At 41.4% G+C, this 22,106-nt stretch overlaps 1 protein-coding gene across 3 annotated transcripts in view; it reads left to right on the top strand.

The window, feature by feature from the left end:
• Window positions 1-22,106, top strand: part of TUNAR (TCL1 upstream neural differentiation-associated RNA) — a 167,843-nt gene that overhangs the window by 132,372 nt on the left and 13,365 nt on the right. For 2 of the 3 annotated variants that reach the window (XM_057428394.1, XM_057428395.1), the window contains one exon: window positions 4,176-4,471. In XM_057428394.1, the coding sequence (XP_057284377.1) occupies window positions 4,433-4,471 (39 nt within the window). In that variant the 5' untranslated portion in view covers window positions 4,176-4,432. Of the gene's footprint in view, window positions 1-3,396; window positions 3,709-4,175; window positions 4,472-22,106 lie in introns of those variants that run through there. The other variant, XM_057428396.1, reaches the window with a different exon arrangement.

The following is a 22,106-nucleotide window of genomic DNA, read 5'->3' on the forward strand; positions in this document are numbered from 1 at the left end:
GATAGAAAGGTGGGAAGAGAAAAGATAAATAGGAAATGGAATAGGAACAGAACACATGTATTAGCCTTTTCAGTGCATAATAGAAAGCATTTATATGAGATTAAATTCAAGCCTTGTGTAAGTAAAAGAGAGATACTGTACTTGCTTTCTGTAAGAGACAGAATTTTATCTCTAAGCAGCTTTGCATTTTCCAAAAATAAAAAATAAAAAATTGCACAAATGTTGACATCTCCAAACCTATTTCTCCTGCAATTTCTTTTAATAATCTGATGGCTCCTTCCTACACGCTAGTTTGCTTTCATTTTGAAATCACCAGTTGTTGACTTGTTTCCTTTCTATAGTTGTTTTGTTTTATTGCCTTGCATTTCAACTGCACTTCCTTAGCACTTTTTATGATATTTGCTCCAATACAGACAGCTTCAACACTGTGTTTGGCATTCCACCTTGTAAAAATAAAGTACAAATTAATTTGTTGGCAGACTTTTTAAAGTTTGTACAGTTGAGGATTAAAATGAGCACTGGCATGAATGTAACGGGTTACAGTGGAAAAAGATAAAACACAGCTTATCATGTTGAAAAAATCTTTCATTACTATGTGAAGTGAAATGGTGAAATGTATGATGAAATATGTTCATACACACTTAATGTCTTCATAAGAATTTGGGAAATCTCTCCACCCCTTTGTTCCCTTAGTCTAAATGCTCATAGGTTTTCCAGGCTTTTATCACTCCCAAACGCTTACTCCTCCTTATCCCCCCAAATTTTTTCTCTATTTCTATATTTTTCATGTATTACATACCTGAAAGCTTGTTCTAGCTTCCCTTTTCTGTTTAGTCTTTCATAAATGATGATACAAATTCCAAGGAAAAAGTAGTCTAAGAAAAAAGGATATTGAAACACTATTTAACCTTATTATTACACTTAGTTGAAGCAGTACCCCTTGTTTCCCTATTCCTGTGTATATGTGACTCATTTCCTAAGACAGACACTGTCTCTTTGGTACCTTTTACTTTTGCATGCATTAATGTGCGTTCCTATGCACACATAATTTCACACTTAGTTTTCTATACTCCAGAGGTCAGTGTGTGATAAACCATTCCCTAAAAAGTGACAGAACAGTAAAGGCTCAGATAAATTTTTAATCTAGAAAAGGACAAGAATAAGAACAGCTCTAATGAATTTTATACACATGAAAGGTAGTTGCACTGAGGAATGGAGGACCTCTTTTCCTTTAGTATTGTAAATAGGACAAGAAATAGTGTGTTTAACTTTGCAGCAGTGGAACTTAGAAATACCCTTCTTGTAGTTACAGTAGTAAGACTTTGGAATAAATTGCCTTTTAACTCATGGAGTTTCCAGAAAGGAGACTTATAAGCACTGGTTAGAAAGCCATTTCCCAGAGTTAACATTTGTGTGGTTGATCCTGCTGTGAGACAGAAGTTGGCTGGCTCTCTTTCAGCCCTGCTTTTTGTCATTCTTCAGCATTTTATTGCAAACAAGTAAACCTGTGGGCTAAAGGAAGCAACGTCACATATGAGCAGTGACATGCAACAAAATACAGTGTTTACATCAGCAGCTGCTAGAGGAAACCTTGTTGGATCTATTCCTATCCAGTAACAAAGATGAAGTACTATGAGAGAGGCAAAACAAAGGTCCAAAGAGTCAGAAGAGATAAAGGGAGGATCAGTGATACCAGATAAATTACATAAATCGGTGACCATATAAATCAAGAACAGTATGTTTATTATGTGTGATCTTACTGTGCTTAATATGTTAGAAGACCTCCGGAGCCACATTTTCACGAAGTGGGTAAACTACACCACCTCTTCCTTCGACATACCCTGCTGTATTCTGCTGTTGGTAGGAGGTTAAATGGCTTTCATTTACTAACTCAATACCAAAGTTCCCATATGACTCTCGATTCTGTACTTTAGGGATCAGGAATACCCAGTATGTGCTCTTATCAATAGACATATTGGATGAACTGAATAGGTTCTGCAATCTGTTTCATGTAGCAGCTCTGCTAACCCTCATCTAATCGTCTTTCCTGAGCTTTGAATATATGTGAAGCATCTGGCATTGCTAAGAAAATGAGGCTAAATGGTAGATCTTTCTTGGTAAAGCATGAAAGCAGAGTGTAGTGGGGATAAGATACTGTCAGAAAAAATTAATCTTTTGCTTAAGATAACCTGTCCCCTTTTCACAGAGACCTGGTGTTTGCCGTTTAGATAGTGCACACAAGTTATAGGTTGGAGTCTTTCAAGGGCAAAATCAGATAATTCTGGTCATGTGACTGCAAACAAAGGCAGTCCTCAGGGCCTTGCCCTTTAACTTGTCCTATCACTACAGCAGAATAAAGAGCTGATCTAGCTCATGCCTTTGACAGTAATCACATGTGAGCAGCTTGGCCAAGACCTGATATTGCACTTACTGCCAGGTCACAGGGAGAGAAATCCTGAGGTCTTCATTTTTTACGCCTTACCTGTGCAATGGAAAGGCAGCTTAGTCAGTGTTGAGCAAATGCCATAATCTGACTGAGGATTTATCCAAAACAAGAGCGCAAGAAAAATGTCTTGATTCAGACACTGTGGTGGTCTGGAGATTTTTTTCAGGGTCTAACACCACAGAAGTCATTGGAAGACCTGCCACAGATTGCAGTGGTCAGGTCCTGTTCAGGGTCCATCCACTTGGCAACCTTGCAGAAGTTCCCTATGCAGCCATCAGCTGAGGCACTCTAGGAGGACCCCCTTTGAGCCAGCTGCAGGCTACATGGCCTCATTGCTGCCTCTCTCCTATGAGGAACTTAAACACAACATCGGTTAAAGCAATGAGAAGGTTATGTCAGAGCTCCATTTTGCAGTCTCTGGCCATTTCTCTGGATGGTGGCTCTGACTTACTGTTGTACCCTTACAGCCAGAGAAGTGTCTGCTCTGTCTGATGGGCAACATGAAAAACAGGTCAGAAATAAGTAGTAAATTTGCCTTGTTATTGCAGGGACAGAGCTTAAGAGGCTGCAGCTTCAACTGGAAAATCACTTTGAACCCATGAGTTGACATAGCCATGAGAGTTCCTTGTTATTTTGATGGCATCTTTGCAGTGTGCCTGGAGAATCCAGAGGGTTAACTTGGCTTCCCTTTTCAGAAGGAGGCTGCATCACACTTGTTCACTTGCCTCTCACCATGGCTGGGGTGTTTCCTATGCCCCCCTGGCCTAAGTACCCCCTGCAGGGCAGCTGCGGTACAGATGCCCTTTGGGGCTGCAGAGGTGCTAGCCTGAGTTCTCCCAGTGCGGCACAGGGTGGGGGCAGTAAGCCACGTCCTCTCCTTGATGCATTAATGGGGGCTTTTTCCTTTTCCTTGCAAAGCTTCCCTGCAGGTCAGCTGAGGGCATCCTGGGGAGGGTGAGGGAGCCCTGAGAGGAGGAGGGTGATAGGAGAGACCATCCCCTCTCTCTGATGCTGTTGCTGATGCTATGCTGGAGCCCTCGTAGATGTAGCTCCCCAGAGTTAGTTGCTCAGCAACCAGAATCAATTAATATGCTTTGCAGAAAGTGCAGGGGAAGCCCAAGCTGCTGTCAGTGAGAAGGCAGGAGGCTGAGGGTGACTCAGGATCCCACTCCCTCCTGTCACCCATTTGGTCCCACCCCATCCTCTCCAAACTTGTCATTAGCCACCATTCTTTATCCTTTTCTTCGCTATGATGACTTAGTGTGCGTGTCCCCAAATTCTTGAGGCAAAGTATCTTTGTTAAGAACTTCCCTGCTTTCAGGGTTTTGGTTTTAGATCTAATTTGTGTATTGGGGTTATTTGTCAATCTTTCTTCAACACTTTTATAGAAATTCTAATATTCATGTTCTTTGGGAAGGGAAAGAGCTGATGTTTTTGTCGGATTGTTTTAAAGATTCCTCAGGATAAGAAGGGTTGTTTGGCAGTGCACAGCTGAGCAGCAGTAATGAAAATGCATCATGTACTAATTGGGAAAGTTTTTGCTGCTTCTTTTATGACAAGTAATTAGTACTGCATATATGAGACCAGAGGTAGTACTGATTATTGTTGAACACATAGACAATAGAATAAATGAGGGGTTGTTTTGTTTTCTTCTCCTTTTCTGCATAGTAACTTCAGGGCTTCGGTAAGGTATTATTTTCTTCTTTTCTTTCTTTGATTTTCTTTGGAGTCCCTCTGATGACACCACGAATCTGGGAATGAAGAACTTCTTAGAGCTAATTGGAAATGGCATTGCGGAGCTCAGACTTAACTGGAGGAAATATATCTCCTGAAGAAGAAAAATATAATGCACTGTAAGGATCTGACTTCTGGTGAAAAATTCAAGCCTAGAGAAAACTTGTCTGCTTTGTTAGGAAGAATGGGTTGGACAATTTTCTTCAGTTCCAAAGGATTTCTGAATGCCATGCTGAGCTTAATCTCTGCAGCATGCTCTGTGCTTCTCATCTCTTCCTGATGCACTACATGGTAAGGCCTTTTTCCTTCCTTTTAATAATAGCAACAACCATATTTCTGTTACAGTGAGAGGTAAAAATAAAAGCAATAATCAAATGAATATTAAAAAAATAAATATGGAAAGTTAACAAAAGAATATTTGTTTGTATGGTAGTTTCCAGGAGCAAGTATCCTGATTACTGCAGCAGCATTGTAAGATCATTTCTGTCTTTCTTCCTTGCTGTGTGACTGTGTGTGTGTGTATATATGTTTGTGCACACCTGTGCAGTCATTTGCACTGGGACTGGAACATTAGTAGCTGTATTGTACATATTTCCATGCTAAAAAGGATGCTTAAGAATTTGCTTTGACATTTCTCTCTCTCTTTTTTTTTTTTCCCCCTCCATTTCCCTCCTCCTGCCTCCTCTTTCTCTTCTTCTGTTTGTCTGTCTGGGGTCTCTGCACCTCAGTCATGTACTGACCACTAGAAGGCAAAAATAGAAGGTAAAAGAAATCTAGTTCCAATGTAAGAATAGTTCTGAATAAGTATTATCTGAGTAGATAACAGCTGCAGGAGAGATTAGTATGTCTGCAAGATCTGCAGGTACAGAAGATTTACTTTATTTTGTTTCCCATGGGAAATAAATATCAAATGCAGATTTGGATGCTGTGTTTTAGATACAGTGCAAGGCAGATGCTTCTGCACATGTCAGAAAGCCAAAAAATGACCACTGTGAATTATGACAATGTTACTCTTGATGACCCAAGTAATAAAATAAGCAAACCTAGCACAAGACGTCCTCATATCAAATAATTTTTGTCATGTATTAGCAGGGTGTTGAGAATCATTATAAATGGCTTCAGTGGATGTTATGAGATATTTTTCATTAACAGCTGTAGTGTACTTACATCTTCCTGGATGAAAGGTGCTAGGGGAGTACAAGGTGATGTTATTAAGTAACTACCCAATTTACCAAAATTTTGGGTCATTATCACCAAATTGCCAAGCAGATCAGGAATTATATAGTGAGTGTACTGAGACAGGAGAACAGATTATTTTTCCAGAAAGCCTGGTTTTCTTGGATCTCTTTTTCAGAAATTAGGGTAGAATTAAAAGATGAAAGAATGGTGATGTGAAATGCATGTATTTCTTATACATTCTGGTTGTTCACTGAGTGTGGAAGAGGGAAAGTTGAGTGCCTCTTGAGAAGCAAACTCTGGTAAGGGCCTGCCCCTACTCTGAGTGTAATTCCTCACAAATCCCACTGCCTTTGGGGTTAGAAACAGACCAGGAGTGGGTTTGTGTGACAGTTGTCACTGGCTGTCCTGCTGGGTATGGAGGTTATGGGTTCCTGGCAGCAGGTTTTGAGGGGGAGAGGGAAGCAGAGAGCCAAAGCAAAAAGGCTAGGCCAGGCCAGGCCATACCAGGACTCATGAGCAAGCATCAGAGCTTACATTCTATCCAAATAATGGAATTTTGTGATAGTACCCAATGAATCTCCTCCCTGTATGATGGACTCCATGAGAGAGTTTTTAGAGAAAGAATAGTAATAAAGCCTTTTCAGATCACTGCTGGAAGAAGAGACAGTACAAACACATTCCTGTAGCGTGACAATTTTTCAATAGGGTTCAGAGGAAACACCCCCAATTTCAGGAGTTCAAAGTATGCATACATCTGAACTGAGGTAGATTTTTTTGTGTGTTTTACCACCTAAAAATGTGGCTAATATAAAAACCAGTAAGGAAAACTGGGAAAGGACAACAAAACCCATAAAGGTTATCGAAGTAGTCCCCTCAGCTCTTTATTTGAACAAGTACTTCACCTTAAGTTCAAGTTTCCCAGTTGAAATCTCTCCTCACATCAGCAGTTCTATTCCAGTGGGACAACTTGTACAAGTGTCATGGTTTAATGCTAGCCATCAACTAGGCCCCACACAGCCATTTGCTCACCCTCCCCCAGGGGGAGGAGGGAGAGAATCAGAAGAGTAAAAGTGAGAAAACTCCTGGGTTGAGATAAAGACAGTTTAATAGGTAAAGCGAGAGCTGCATGTGCAAGCAAAGCAAAACAAGGAATTCATTCACTACGTCCCATGGGCAGGCAGGTGTTCAGCCATCTCCGGGAAAGCAGTGCTCCATCGTGCATAATGGTTACTTGGGAAGAGAAATGCCACCACTCTGAACATTCACCCCTTCCTTCTTCTTCCTCCAGATTTTCATGCTGAGTATGACTTTATGTGGCATGGAATATCCCTTGGGTCAGTTGGGGTCAGCTGTCCCAGCTGTGTCCCCTCCTAACTTCTTGTGCACTCCCAGCCTGCTCGCTGGTGGGGTGCTGTGAGAGGAAGAAAAGGCCTTGACTCTGTAAGCACTGCTCTGCAGAAAGGAAAAGGTCTCTGCATTATCAACACTGTTTTCAACACAAATGCAAAACATAGCCCTTATTAGGTACAATGAAGAAAATTAACCCAGCCAAACCCAGCACATTGTCCTCCCCTTATTTCATGCCATTTATGTCATGTTTAGGTCTCACACTATCCAGCACATTCTCTTTAACCACTGCCGCCCTTCCCATCCTTTTATATAATACACAGGTATCATTCTCTTAGTCTATGGACCACCCTTGCAAAAAGTCCTTATAATGTCCAAAAATGTCCACAAAATGCCCCTTGAGTTAATTTAGTCCATGACTTGGGCTTCATTTGTTGGTTGCACAGGACAGGAGAAGTCAAAACCACCACAATGAGTAAGAACTACTCATGTGGATAAATTATGAAAGGTTTTATAAGATCAAGCTCTTTGATTTTTATGGCAACAGATTTATTAGGCTTCAGGCATAATTTGTATTTCCCTTCTAAACAAAATCAGTTTTTCTTTACCCATGTGAATTCTTTTGCCTTGTAATTAGGACAAGAAAAATAGATTAATTACATTCTTAAAGATCATGCAACTGTACAGATACATTGTTAGTGAACAATTATGAGTGTACGCAGAAGTTTACTTTTATTAGTGGTCTCCAAATCCGAGAAGTGTAGTCTTATTGGAATCATTCATTGCCTTATTTATTTTTGTAACAGTATTAGCATTGCTACTAGGTATTTTCAATTCTTCTGGCAACTAAACAAAATAAATAGTTCCTTTAAACTGTCACTGGTGTTATAAAAGTACTCACTATTATAAGGTTCAAGGATACTTACCAAGCTTTCTACTATATTAGATATTCATTTTATAGTTAATGCATGCTGTTTAGCTCTTTGCTTGATCCAGGAACATTTTTACCTTTAGGGTTTAGAAACACAGTATGAAGTCATAATTATAGTAAGCTTCCTGCAGAATATAGCTATATATTGAAATAGGAAGCATAAAATCATCTAATTTTCTTCTGTGCAATTTTTTCTGCTTATAAATGTCTGTGTTGTTGATATATATTACATAACAAGTAATGTTCCCTTTGTTATAGTTTATAAAGAATAGTTATTTTTCAAAATACATAGGATTTTGCACGTATAGCAAACTTTCAAATGCATTCAGTACATTAATGCAGCAATAGACTTGTTTCTTTCTTTTCTCTATAATAATAGCAACATATACATAGGAAGAATAGTGGATTATTTTCTAAAAGTGTGTGATGTTGAGAGAGAAGATTTTGCATGATACAGGATGTTCATTGTAACAGTTACTTCTGCCAATGATTTACTGTGACTTAGAACTTTTTCTTCAGTGATGTTTTTAATCATTTAAACATTTGCACAACAGCTGTATTTGGCTTGCTCTGTCAATCCTGAAGCAAGTAAAATTAGTAATTTCCTTTCCTTTTAAGATAATATTCAGTGAAGGTCTGATGCTGAAAACACAAGTATTTCATTTTAGTCCATTGAACTGTTTCTTTAGATAAACTATGTGAGTTAGATCTTAAACCATCTGCATTATCAGGGAAGTGATACTGAACAGTGGAAATACATTCTACACTTGCATCAACTATTTCTGGTAAAGAAAAATATAGTTGAATAGTACAACACATAAGCACAACACATTCCTGTACTTGGAATGCCTCAAGCTATCTTGATTCAAGATCCAGCAAAAATTTTGAAAGGCCTGCAAAATCCCAACACAAACCAAATGAGTCTTCAGCTTTTGTTGTTTAAACATAAATAGACACAGAAAGAATATTTATCTGACAAAAAATTTCAGTAGATCATCATCTGTGCTTTTCTTACATCAGGCTGAAAAAAATTGAAAAGGCATAACGTTTTTCAAAACTGAAAAGCTCTACAAATCCATATGTATGGAAATATTGATTTCAAAATGATATGCCATTTCATGTTAACGTTTTTAATTTTTCATTTGTCACAAGAAATTGTACTTATATCTGTGTATCTGTTTTTCTCAGTGAAAATTTGCAACACTAATTTTGTTGGGGTTTTCTTGTGACAGGAAAATATTCTGTTGTATATATTTTCATTAGATCTGTTCTAGCTGCCCCAATATTTATTGGCTTTCATAGGTCAGTCTTTAATTAGAAGCTCTCTAAAGGGCCATCTTTAGCAAAACATGTTGTATAGCCTTGTATTACTGGTACTGAACAGCAGTTCTTACCAGGTCTATGGTAGACATCAGCTCTCATTGTCATTCCGTCCCTTAATTCTTCTTTGTGTTCAATAAAAAGAAGGCTTCTATTCTGCTGAGTGCTTCCTACAACAGAAACCAGAAGTACTTCCTACAACAAAAACCTTGGAGAGGCCCTCAAAAGACATGTAAGCAAGGAGTAGAACTAACTGAGTATTAATACTGTTATTAAATAGATAAGGACCTGAGGAACAAAGAAACTGCCTAAAGCTATCCTGGCAAAGGAAGAGTTCAGAATTGAACCAAATGTCCTTATTCTTAGTTAATCATTGCCCCTGCAAGGTTGCTCTTCATTTGGGGGTTGATTTTTTTGTTGCGTTTTGGTTTGGTTTGGTTTTTTGTTTGTTTGTTTGTTTTTATTAATGACTTGCATTTGGACTTTCAAGTTTATACTAGTTGAAATGTGTAAAAGGAAATTCCTGGTGCAGTTGTCCTAATTTTTTTTTTTTTTTTTTAATTTCCTGAGCCATTCTGTTTGAATGTAACCGTTAATTTTGCAATTCCTTTACTACACAGGGGAAGTATATGCTAGATGAAACACAAAATGACTAAATAGAAATATTCTAATCATGCCATACAGGTTCTGTGGGATGTACAAGTGTATCTATCTGTTTATGCTGACAGGCGTTAGGCATAGCTGTGGGGCTATGTAAGGGTTTTGAGGGCTCTTGGTAAAATAATTGAATTGCAGCACAGAAAAAAATCCAATTGACACAAGAAGGCTGGTGATTTGTTATCTGGAAGTCATTATGAATCCACCACTTGTGGGCAAAAAGATGACACAAAGAATATGGTACCTAACAGCGATTCTTTTTATCCCCGATATGCCTCCTCTGTCCAAGGCAGTCTTTCAGCTTTTGATCCTCTCTGTGAAAGAAGAAAAGACGTTGTGTACAAAAACGACTCAGCTGCTAAAATTACATCTGAAGTTGGGGAAAAAATATCTGTCTTGGCATGTTAATACAAACCCAGGGAAATCTTGTACATGTTGAGAAGAGAAAAAAGCTTTTTGAAAATGTGCTAGAGTTTTGGACTGAATTCTGCAGCAGAATATCCCAGAAGCTGAAAGGGTATCTGCCTCACTCTGGTCTGCTTCTACAGCTCCAGCTGTGACACACCTCTGGAAAGTACTTGCCTGATTCCCTAATGAAAGCACTTGCTGGAAGGACCACTCAGCAACCCAGTCACAGTCCAGGGGGTTCCTCCAGTGTATGGATGATAACTTCCTCATGCAAATGGTGAATGAGCCAACCAGGAGAGGAGCACTGCTGGATCTCATCCTCACTAACAAGGAGGGTCTGGTCGAAGCAGTAAGGGTTGAGGGCTGCCTTGGGTGCAGCGACAACGAGATGGTGGAGTTCAGGATCTTGTGTGGTAGGACTAGTAGAATAGCAAGTAGAATTGCAACCCTGGACTTTAGCAGGGCAAACTTTGGCCTTTTCAAGCAATTGCTAGGGGAAATCCCATGGGCAAGGCTGTTTGAAGGTAAAGGGGCCCAAGATAGTTGGTTGACATTCGAGGACTGCTTTTTCCGAGCTCAAGATCGGAGCATCCCGATACGTAGGAAGTCAAGGAAGAGGGCCAGGAGACCTGCGTGGCTAAACAGGGAATTGCTGGGTATGCTCAAGTGGAAGACGAGAGTTTACAGGCCATGGAAGGAGGGGCTGGCCACTTGGGAGGAATATAAGGCTGCTGCTAGTGGAAGGCAGCTAGGAGGACTAAGGCATCCTTAGAATTAAACCTGGAGAGAAGGGTCAAGGACAGCAAAAAGAGCTTTTTCAAATACATGGCAGATAAAACTAACACCAGAGGCAATGTAGGCCCACTGGTGAACGGGATGGGTGCCCTGGTGACAGAAGATACAGAGATGGCAGAGTTACTGAATGCCTTCTTTGTCTCTGTCTACTCTGCTGCAGGCAGTCCTGAAGACCGCTGAGACCTCAGATGAAGTCAGGTCGATGGAGCGGTTTGCCTTAGTCGATGAGGAATGGGTTAGAAACCAGTTGAGCAATCTGGACATCCATAAATCCATGGGTCCAGATGGGATGCACCCGCGGGTGCTGAGGGAACTGGCGGAACTCATTGCTAGACCACTCTCCATCATCTTTACCAAGTCTTGGGAAACGGGAGAGGTGCCTGAGGACTGGAGGAAAGCAAATGTCACTCCAGTCTTCAAAAAGGGCAAGAAGGAGGACCCGGGTAACTATAGATCGGTCAGCCTCACCTCCATCCCTGGGAAAGTGATGGAACACCTTATCCTTGGTGCCACCTTAAGGCATATCAAGGATAAGAGGGTTATGAGGGGCAGTCAACATGGCTTCACCAAGGGGAAATCATGTTTGACCAATCTCTTAGCCTTTTATGGGGAAATAACACGGTGGATGGATGATGGCAGAGCGGTGGATGTGGTCTACCTTGACTTCAGCAAAGCATCTGACACAGTCTCCCACAGCATCCTCACAGCTAAATTGAGGAAGTGTGGTCTGGATGATCAGGTCGTGAGGTGGACTGTGAACTGGCTGAAGGAGAGAAGCCAGAGAGTTGTAGTCTATGGGGCAGAGTCTAGTTGGAGGCCTGTATCTAGTGGAGTGCCTCAAGGGTCAGTACTGGGACCAGTATTATTTAATACAATCATCAACGATTTAGATGAGGGAATTGAGTGTACTATCAGCAAGTTTGCTGATGACACTAAGCTGGGAGGAGTGGCTGACACGCCAGAAGGCTGTGCTGCCATCCAGCGAGACCTGGACAGGCTGGAGAGTTGGGCAGGGAGTAACTTGATGAAATATAACAAGGGAAAGTGTAGAGTCCTGCATCTGGGCAGAAACAACCCCAGGTTCCAGTATAGGTTGGGGAACGACCTGGTAGAGAGCAGTGTAGGGGAGAGGGACCTGGGGGTCCCAGTGAACGACAGGATGACCATGAGCCAACACTGTGCCCTTGTGGCCAAGAAGGCCAATGGCATCCTGGGGTGTATTAGAAGGGGGGTGGTTAGTAGGTCGAGAGAGGTCCTCCTTCCCCTCTACTCTGCCCTGGTGAGACCGCATCTGGAATATTGTTCTGGGCCCCTCAGTTCAAGAAGGACAGGGACCTGCTGGAGAGAGTCCAGCGCAGGGCAACGAAGATGATTAAGGGAGTGGAGCATCTCCCTTATGAGGAAAGACTGAGGGAGCTGGGTCTCTATAGTTTGGAGAAGAGGAGACTGAGGGGTGACCTTATAAGTGTCTATAAATATATAAAGGGGGAGTGTCACGAGGATGGAGCCAGGCTCTACTCAGTGGCAAACAATGATAGGACAAGGGGTAATGGGTACAAACTGGAACACAAGAGGTTCCACTTAAACTTGAGACGAAACTTCTTCTCAGTGAGGGTGATGGAACACTGGAACAGGCTGCCCAGGGAGGTTGTGGAGTCTCCTTCCCTGGAGACATTCAAAACCCACCTGGACACATTCCTGTGTAACATTATCTAGGTGTTCCTGCTCCGGCAGGGGGATTGGACTAGATGATCTTTCGAGGTCCCTTCCAATCTCTAGCATACTGTGACTGTGACTGTGACACATTAGTGTAGAAGAGTATAAAAGTCCTGTTGAAAGCAGTACATCCACTGGAAACCTGATCTCATCTGTGTTTTATTCCTGAGAAAAGTTAAGAAGAGAATTTAAAATGCACCATACTGCATCAAGTGCACTCTCTTATTTTTCCTGACATAAACTTTTTACTGGCTTATAATGAAAAAGGATTAGAAAGGAGTGCTTTAGTCGATACATACTCCATTATATTAATCAATTACATAATTAGATTCAAAGTACTGTTCACCAAAGCACAGAGCTCAGGGCAGCCAGGAGGATCCTCTGCGCTCTATTTGCATCTGCAGTGATGATGCACAGGGTCTTCCCCAGCCTGCCTCAGCCCTCCATCCTAAACTAGATCTGTAAAAATCATAAAAGAGGTTCTGAAAGGCTTTTACAGTTAAGCTGGCAATTTTTCCATGGAAACTCGGATGTTAGAATACATAAAAGTGTTTAAGTTCGAACACATGCTGGTGTTTAAGAACTTAATATATCATATGGCCCTTATTTTTTTTTTTAAATAAGCAGGACTGAGGGATCCAAACACCTTTGAGGACCTGAGCATGGGGTTTATAATATTTGTATATTTTCTACAATATGAATAGATCAGGAAAGTAAATCTGATGATTACAGTAGGATAATCACTGAACTTTGATAGATAAGGAGGTTTTTAGTTGCCTAAGAAACACCGGGCAAGCACTGTAATTCATGAACATAAATAAAGAATTTCATACAAGGTAAGAGCCTCCAAAACAAAAAGCCGGAGAAAAGTTGATGAGCCAAAGAAATCAGAAAGCTTTGATTAAAAAAGGGGTAAAAGGTGTCTTTCACATCTCTATATGAGAAAACAGAGTGGGGGAATGCCTGTTCCAGTTTTTAGCCAAGCTAGACAGAAAGGAGTGGTGTCAGTAGAAAACAATGTGGCACCTGAGAATATAAATTGTGCCTTAATAGTTTGTTACTCTTTTAATGAGGATATTAATGCAGTACATATACTTGACTTCTAAAAATCTGGGACTTGTCATTTTATGCATATGTCTTTAGATACTGAAAAGCATCACTTTCTCCTCCATGTGCAACTGTGATGTGTTTGATGAAAAAACTAAAACTTGACTTTGACACATCCCAGACCATAGCAAAACTGTCTCTAAAGTGAGATGTTGCTGACCTAGCAGAAACTTTCCTTTAAGGAAAGTCTGATGCTTGAAAACAAAACCATTGAGCTTTTTGGATGAAAAAGCAGATGGCAAAACTGCTTAAGACCTGTGACTTATGTATTGATGGAATTTTTTACTTTGTGCCTAAACCAAGAACTGGTTGAAAGGTTTTTGTTTATGTATTCACAGGAAATGTAACTTTTCACTGAATAGAGAAATTATACAAAATATTTAGCAGGAGAAGGTAGGATTTTGCAAGGGTTTTTAAAGCATTCTTGAAAGCGGCTCTTAATGGATGACCATAATGGCCCTCAGGACAGTATTGTTCCTGTAATGTTGAACATAGTATTTGTTCTTGATCTGTATTAATCATAGCTAGAAACTAAAGATTTCCTCAGGAAGACTAATCCACTTCACTGACATCATAGCTATGTGGTTTGAGTTCCTGTGGTTTTGTTCCATAGCAAATACTTTATGTTGCATTAAAATGCTCTGGAGCTTGTTACATCTGGATGAGTTCTCAGAATGCTGCATTCAGTGTAAAGGGAACAGCATCTCTGATATTACTTTGTGCAATGGTAAGAGTGTTTCAATGCGTCATGTCACTGGGAACATCCTGAGTGTTCAATGCGATTTACCTTATATTATGGTTTTAATATCACTAGCATATCAGAGCAGACTGAAGAAGGGTTGCTCTGTTACTTCTGCTCCTAATTGCTGTCCCTCAAATCCTGCATATGTTTGTGTGCTTTTTAGTGGAATTGTGAGTGATCACTGGTATCTTCGGATCTAGTTGTGTCCCCACCCTGAAAACCATGCTATGGATACTTGGTGCAGAAGGGCCCACAGACTGTCTGCTCCATCCATTCATGCTCAGCACAAAATAATTCCAGTCTTCCTCGCTGAATTTTAGTAAGCTAGTAAAAGACCACAAGTCACATCTGCAATGTTTCAAAAGAGAAGATAGATCAAAAGCATCACTAAAGCCTTATACTCCTTTTTCAGAGGGAAAAAAACAAACCAAACAAACCAAAAAAAGCCATTAAGTAGACCTTCCCTAATGTTACACAGAGAATCCTACAATAGTTTTGCTTATTATATCTCCAGATTAATTTGTGATCTCTAGTCTAGCTTTCAGTAGATTTATTGGATGCATGAAGAAGGCACACCAAATGGGCATCACAGGAATTTTAACATCAGTAACACTAGTGCTCCCTATCTCACAACCTGTTCCTACCCACACCCTCCCTATCTCACTAGTGCTCCCTATCTCACCACCGGTTCTCTGGATACTCACATGGAGGTTCAGCATCCCTTTGCAGAAGTCAGGTCATGCATAAAGAGAGAAACAAACTTTTTGGATCCCTGCGGGTTAAGCACAGGTGTAGTACAGTGTGATTATGATGCAAACAGACAGGATCAATAAGCTATTTCCTTCATAAAACTGAAGAGACCTTCCATAGAATCGTTAGGGTTGGAAAGGACCTTAAGATCATCCAGTTCCAACCCCCCTGCCATGGGCAGGGACACCTCACACTAAACCATGCCACCCAAGGCTTCACCCAGCCTGGCCTAGAACACCTCCAGGGATGGAGCATTCACAGCTTCCCTGGGCAACCCATTCCAGTGCCTCACCACCCTCACAGTAAAGAATTTCTTCCTTATATCCAATCTAAACTTCCCCTTTTAAATTTTAACCCGTTACCCCTTGTCCTGTCACTACAGTCCCTAATGAAGAGTCCCTCTCCAGCACCCCTATAGGCCCCCTTCAGATACTGGAAGGCTGCTATGAGGTCTCCATGCAGCCTTCTCTTCTCCAGGCTGAACAGCCCCAACTTACTCAGCCTGTCTTCATTCAGGAGGTGCTCCAGTCCCCTGATCATCCTTGTGGCCCTTCTCTGGACTTGTTCCAGATATATCTTAAGAATCAGGTGCCGTGTCCTCCTTGCCCACACATCTCTAGCAGATGCCTGCACAGACACATCTGCACCTAACACTTTTTTGTGTCTGTCCTAGTCCATGTGGACACACATCATTAATCCCTATGACAGTATATCTGGGTATATCCATCCACTGCATGACTGTATGAACCTCTCACTCCTTTGTTGCATGCCCCTCCTATAAAACACACAGCTGTGAGAACATTTCCTGTCCTGCCACTCCAGAGACCTGATCTCCCAGTCCACTGTTGCTTATGATGACTCCTTAGACTTCGGTCACACTGCAAAGAGCAGATTCCTCTACTGCATAAAAATGATGTCTTCCAGGTAATTGAATGAAACAGCCAGCATAGCTTCATGGGCCACGACCATGTCCCACTTTCTCATTTGGTCTATGAGCTCTGTCAGTGTGATCTTGTGAGCTGTATCCATCACAGGCCCTCCTTGCTCCTCAGTCTAAAACCAAAGCCTTTGGTACAGAACTCAACTTTCATCCATGTTTAGTATATGATGACTGCTACTGCTTTTAGAAACAAGTCCCAATGAAATGAGCTGAGATGCTTTAGATAGCTGTTTGTGTAAGGAAACTTGCAACCAGGTAGGACTTTTTCATTTCAGCTGCTTGGTTTGCTTTACACTTTGGGTGTGAAAGACAGTGGTTTGCACATGAATGCACCTGTGTCCTCTGTGCCAGGGTAAGAGCTACCATCCTACTTGGGATTATCACAGCTGGTGTGAATTGAAGAGAAGCCAGGAAATCAGCGCGTAAGTCCCCATAGCCCCAGCTCCCCATAGACAAAAATGGCTGGGCCAAGGCTGCTATCTGCTTTGTGCTTCTTTTTCTTCTGATGTAGAGGTATGAAGTCCCATTCTCTTTGTTGGGTAAAAGTTGCTGGGTTCTCCTGGAAATCAGGTTACAACCACTGTGTGAGTCAGCTTCCAGGTATGTTTGTCAGGACTACTGAACCTTGCTTGTGTGTCCCAAGGTGAGGTTTAATCCATTAATGTTTGTGAAAATCTATGTAAATGATCTGTATCATGCTGATAGGTCAAGTACTGCGTTGCTCACTGGCTGCTCCTCCCGACAGTTTAATATATGCCAAGCAATGTCTATGCTTTCAGATGATGTTTGCTGATGTAGTTTGACTGGCTTAACCCTCTCAGGATTTGGCCCCACTTTTTCTAGCTTACTGATTGGGGGATACAGCACAAATATGTAAGGCTGCTGCTTTTTCTCGTAATGTAGAAAACAATAACTTTATTAACTTGTGCAGCACCATGAGCTCAAAAGAAACCTCTTGGATCTGTTATAGCACATGTGCAATTCAGGCCATGAAGGACACATGCAAAGCAGTGAGGTTGGACGGAGGGCAGTGTTCTGCTTCGCTGTGAGCAGGAGGCAGCATCAGAAGCTGCTTCTGCAAAACTGCTGGCAGGATTTGGCCCTGCTGCACCACAGGAGCTGCAGGTGCTCAGAACAGCTGGGAGGCTCAGCATGAGGCCCTCCAAGAACCCTACCTAAGAGAAGGGTGTGCTTGAAATTTGGGATCATTTTTGCCCTGTGCTTATCACATAGATTATTATCTATGCTATTATCAGTTATTGCTATCAGGGCCTGACACTGGTATATACTGTACAAACGGTAAGAGAAGCAGTCGCTTCTAGAGAATTAAATTCTAGGTGAATGCAACTTCCATAACTAACTCTGCAAGCACACAGAACAACAAAGGTGTCCAAAAGGTAATTAGTTTCACTGTCTGCTTTACCACATACCTGGTCCCAGTTATCAGCATTAGTTGTGGATTTTTATGTTGATTTTTGGCATGAATGATTAATACATTCATTATCTTTAATGCTTTTTGCAATGATGATCATTTGCCACTGATCTTTCCTCATGCCTCCATAGGTGTATCTATATTTATCCTTAAATACCTAAGCTAGAAAGCAATGCTGCAGCATGAGGCAGGGGCTGTTATTGCCACAAGATGTTACTAAATGAGAATAAGACAGCCAAAAGTAAGAGACTTTCTGTGAATCTTCATTGTTACATGGACCTCTTCTTTGAGGCTACTGGAGTTGATAACTTACTATGTGGGCCATTTTCAGAAACTAACACAGTGATACAGGGTCAGTACATATGCCAGCAATTTGGGAGACAAAATTATGAAAAAATATTTTTTGTTTCTGTCCTTATTGCTTTTCTGGGCAACTTTTGCTTTCAAAGCCTAATCCAGAACCTGGTGGACTCGGCAAGAATTGTGCCCCTGATTTCTTCCACAGCTGGATCACACCACCAGCTGGTTTCTTCACCACCACCAGTACACGCTGCTGCGGTATAAGATACAGAGTGGCTTTGCACTTTATTTCTTTAGCTGAAATTTTCTTTACATTCTTCTGCTTCAGACATTTATCTGTCACATACGTAGGCTTCAGCAAACATACAGGGCATATCTATCTCTGTGTCTCTGCACAATGCCTTTGCATGTAGATCTCCACTGGTATTACCAGAGCTGCTTCACAGCTGAACTGACTAAGCACATCTTGTTTAGTTTCACTCAAACAGCCTGTTTGTCAGCCACAAAAATCTGTGAAAATGATTGACAATGAAAGGACTAATTTCTTATTCCACCTCATAAAAATAACTGTGTATCTCTATTTAGGGTGTTTATTTACACTTGTACTAAACAACCTGTGTAAATGTACCCAGCTGTCATAGATCTAGCCAGATTAAGCAACAGGCAGAGGGAAGTGTGGGCTTCGGGGTACATAGAATCACAGAATAGTTAGGGTTGGAAAGGACCTTAAGATCATCTAGTTCCAGCTCCCTGCTAAGGCCAGGGATACCTCACTAAACCATACCACCCAAGGCTCCGTCCAACCTGGCCTTCAACACCGCCATGGATGGAGCATTCACAACTTCCCTGGGCAACCCATTCCAGTGCCTCACCACCCCCACAGTAAAGAACTTCCTCCTTATATCCAATCTAAACTTCCCCTGTTTAAGTTTTAACCTGTTAACCCCTTGTCCTATCACTACAGTCCCTGATGAAGAATCCACCCCCAGCATCCTTATAGGCTCCCTTCAGATACTGGAAGGCTGCCAGCAGGACTGTGGCTGTGCTTTCAGGTAGCTGTTCCCCTTATGGGGTGCAGGCCCTCATATTTTCCAGGAGACTTCTGCTTCCAGATGGCTATGTTGGAGAAACCTTGGGCACCGTTATGTGTGCAGCAGTCCTGTCTGCAACAGAGTTACAGCTGATGTCAGTTATAAATGACTGGAACAGAAGGGAACTGTTTTTTGGGAGTTTTTCAATACCTTGTTTACCGGGCTGTTAAAAAAATTATGTGTAAAATTATAACAAAATAACGAAGACCAAACATCTGTAAATCTTCCTTTGATGAGATGCCTAGTAATAACCTAGTGTTTACAGTTTTGACAGCAAAATGACACTGGAAAAAATGCAAAATAATCATTTGTAAGAAGTCAGGAATGAGAAAACAGGAAGAAGATAACAGAGACTTGTGCTAACAGAGGGATTATGGCTCTTGAGAGAGGGAAATACACCATCTATAAAGAGCAGTCATTTTTGCAAATCTGCCTTTCTGCTTAGCAACAGTGGGGGAAAGGCAGCCCATGTAGTGCTTTGACAGGGTGGAAATCCTGTGCTTTAACAGAATGTTTGGTAGCTCTGCACAGCATCTTCCCAGCAGCCCATACCTGAGGAGAGAGTCCTCATGAGCAGGGAGGAGGAGATACAGTTTCTCAGAGCCAGGACTGCTTGTGCTAACCAGCTTCCCACCTGCAACGGGTGTCTTTGTGCTCCTGTAGGTGCCCCTTGTTTCCCCAGAGGCCATAAGTCCCCAGTTGGTGCTTTGGCCACTCAGCCATCCTTCCTGTGACAGACAACAGTGTACAGCAAAAATGTTATTGCAAGTGTGGTGTGGAAGAGTTTGTTCCTAACTGGTTATGAAGGATATGGTGAGTGGCACAGGCATTGTGCTGGTAGAGCATGGTGTACATGCAGGTGTCTATGAGAAAGCCGTTCTGTCCTTTATTTGCAAATACTTGTGTGTGGTGGAGTGCTGTGTATTTGTAAGTCATACACATTTTCTTCTCAGTAATGCTTACTTTAGCCCCAGGGAGAGTGCAGAAATTGTAGCTGTGACCAGAACAGATGACTTTGTAGGAGGAGGTAGGTGACCCAGCCTCACTGGCAGATTTTTGTGAAGGGTTTCCCAAGGCCAGCCTGCAGCAGCACATCATTATAGATACGCTTTTGACATTTGTAGTCCAAGAAGCAGCAGTACTCAAAGTAAAACACTGCCAGTGGCTTTCCATAAAAAGCCTGATTCTTGGATTATTTGTGGGGGTTTGAATGCAACTGTGTTGTACAACCGTAAACTTTGGCTTGAAAGGCCTCCACCAGCCTACATTTGTTTTCCTTTCCCCTCTGAGCACAGTGAGCTGCAGCAGTGATGGTTTGCTCTGCAAGCTACCTGCAAGCACTGCTGGCCAGTGAGCAGCTCCTACTATGGCTTGCACCCTCCAAGCAAGCTCTGGTGAAGAAAACTAGAGAAAGGAAGAAGGAATTGGGAACAACTGTAATAAATAAAGTCACGAACTTGGGAAGACAGACTCAGGAGTCCTCTGAATGTTTTCTTTCAGAAATAAGCCAAAAATGCATCCTGGCCAAACCTTAGCTTCCTGAAAATTTGACAGAATTAATTTCTTCTCTGTAATATAGACTATCCTTTTGGAAAAATAACTGGAGTTTTACTAACCCATGCAGAATAGATTGTCCAGTTTTCCTATGACTGCTGCCATAAGTCCTAGCCTAATTATAGGTATGAAGTGTAGGCAAGTGTAATTATGATGCAGACAGATTTATGTGTCCCCTGACAGGTTTTCAAATAACAAAAGAATATAAATATTGGATGTATGGTAAGAAAATATCCATTATTAAAATCAATCCACACGCTTGTACCATAAAAAAAGCTCTCTTCTTTAACACAGCTGTCAGCCCCCCTGAGATTTTAAATTGTAACTCTCTATTTAAAAAGAAAAGTCAGAAGTATTAAACTTTTATCTTAGGTTTTTAAAATACAGGAAGCTAATATAATTGCTTACCAATACAGAGTTATGAGCTTTTAGGTTCTTCAGTTTTTGGCAAAGAATGGTTACATCTTTTGATTCATGTAGTAAGTCTTTTCCCTGTATAAATTTGCCATATACTTTCTCTTCAGGAAAAAAAAGCCCCAACAGCTCCATCCCTTCCCCTTCTCTGGACCATTTGATGTGGCTTTTTGGTTTGTAACTTTCACTTGAGAGTTGGCTGTATTTCAGTTACTAGTCACTGTGCAGACTTTCTGTGTGAATTAGTGGAGTGTACGTGGCATCTGGAGATCTAAGGAATTGAAAAGTATGGTTCAAATGTCAGACTACAACTTGAAAGGCTTCCGGAGATGCAGAGCCAGGTCTGTGGCCTGACTGAGGCAGTGCCCATGCTAAACTCAACAGAAAAAGCCGCTGGGTAACAAAATTATGTCCCCTGTTGGACCCGTGACATGTGCAACATGGCTTCCAGTTTCAGCATTAAAAAAGTAGTTTACAGGGTGACACAAATTCCCAAGCCTGTGAGAACAAGGGCTGGATATGTTACCTCTGTCAGTGGTGCTTAAGAGAAACTAAGAACTGGTAAGATAAGCAGAGTGGAACTTAGCTTGTGTTCTGAAGTTAGACAGGCTTGTCTGAATGCAGATAACCACCTGGGAAGTCTCTGGAGAAAAATTATTTCAAACAAAGGGAAATCTTTGAAAGGTTGCTTTTGTATCAAGAAGAAATGGAGAGGAATTTAGTGTAAAGATTTTGTTTCTGAGCTGTGCACATTTTATCATTTTATTTTGTTTTTTTTTTTGCCGCTTCTTGGAGTCTGTAAAGCCACAGATCAATTGCTAGTGTTTAGTGACCTCCTGCCCAAGAGTGTAGGGCCTGCGTGTGGGTCTTCTTTGGCTGGCACTTGTACACTGCAAAATCTAAGATGACACTGACCCTTGCAGCCTTATGGGGATAATATTTTCAGCAGGATTAATTGTTCTTGAATGTTTTCTTCAATGTACTGTGTTATGTGGCCAAACATTTTTTTCATCATTTAGAGCGTATGTCCTACATTTCCTCTCTGCTGTTTTTGTTGCATGGTTTTGATTGTAGCTAACAGCAAAGGTCAAAAGACATTTTAGTGTTTCTATTCCTATGTTTCTGTTAAGCTGAATTAAATTGTTGGTGCTGCAAAGTGACTTGTTAAAAAGCCTATGCTGCAGGACTTGAACCAGTATAAACTGAAGCTAAGCTACATCAGTTTAAATAAGATGGTCCAGAG

The sequence above is a fragment of the Pezoporus wallicus genome, unplaced genomic scaffold (assembly GCF_028554395.1).
Source record: "Pezoporus wallicus isolate ANWC-B61680 ecotype Strahan unplaced genomic scaffold, APGP_CSIRO_Pwel_v1 contig_6936, whole genome shotgun sequence".
In the NCBI taxonomy this organism is placed as follows: Eukaryota; Metazoa; Chordata; class Aves; order Psittaciformes; family Psittacidae; genus Pezoporus; species Pezoporus wallicus.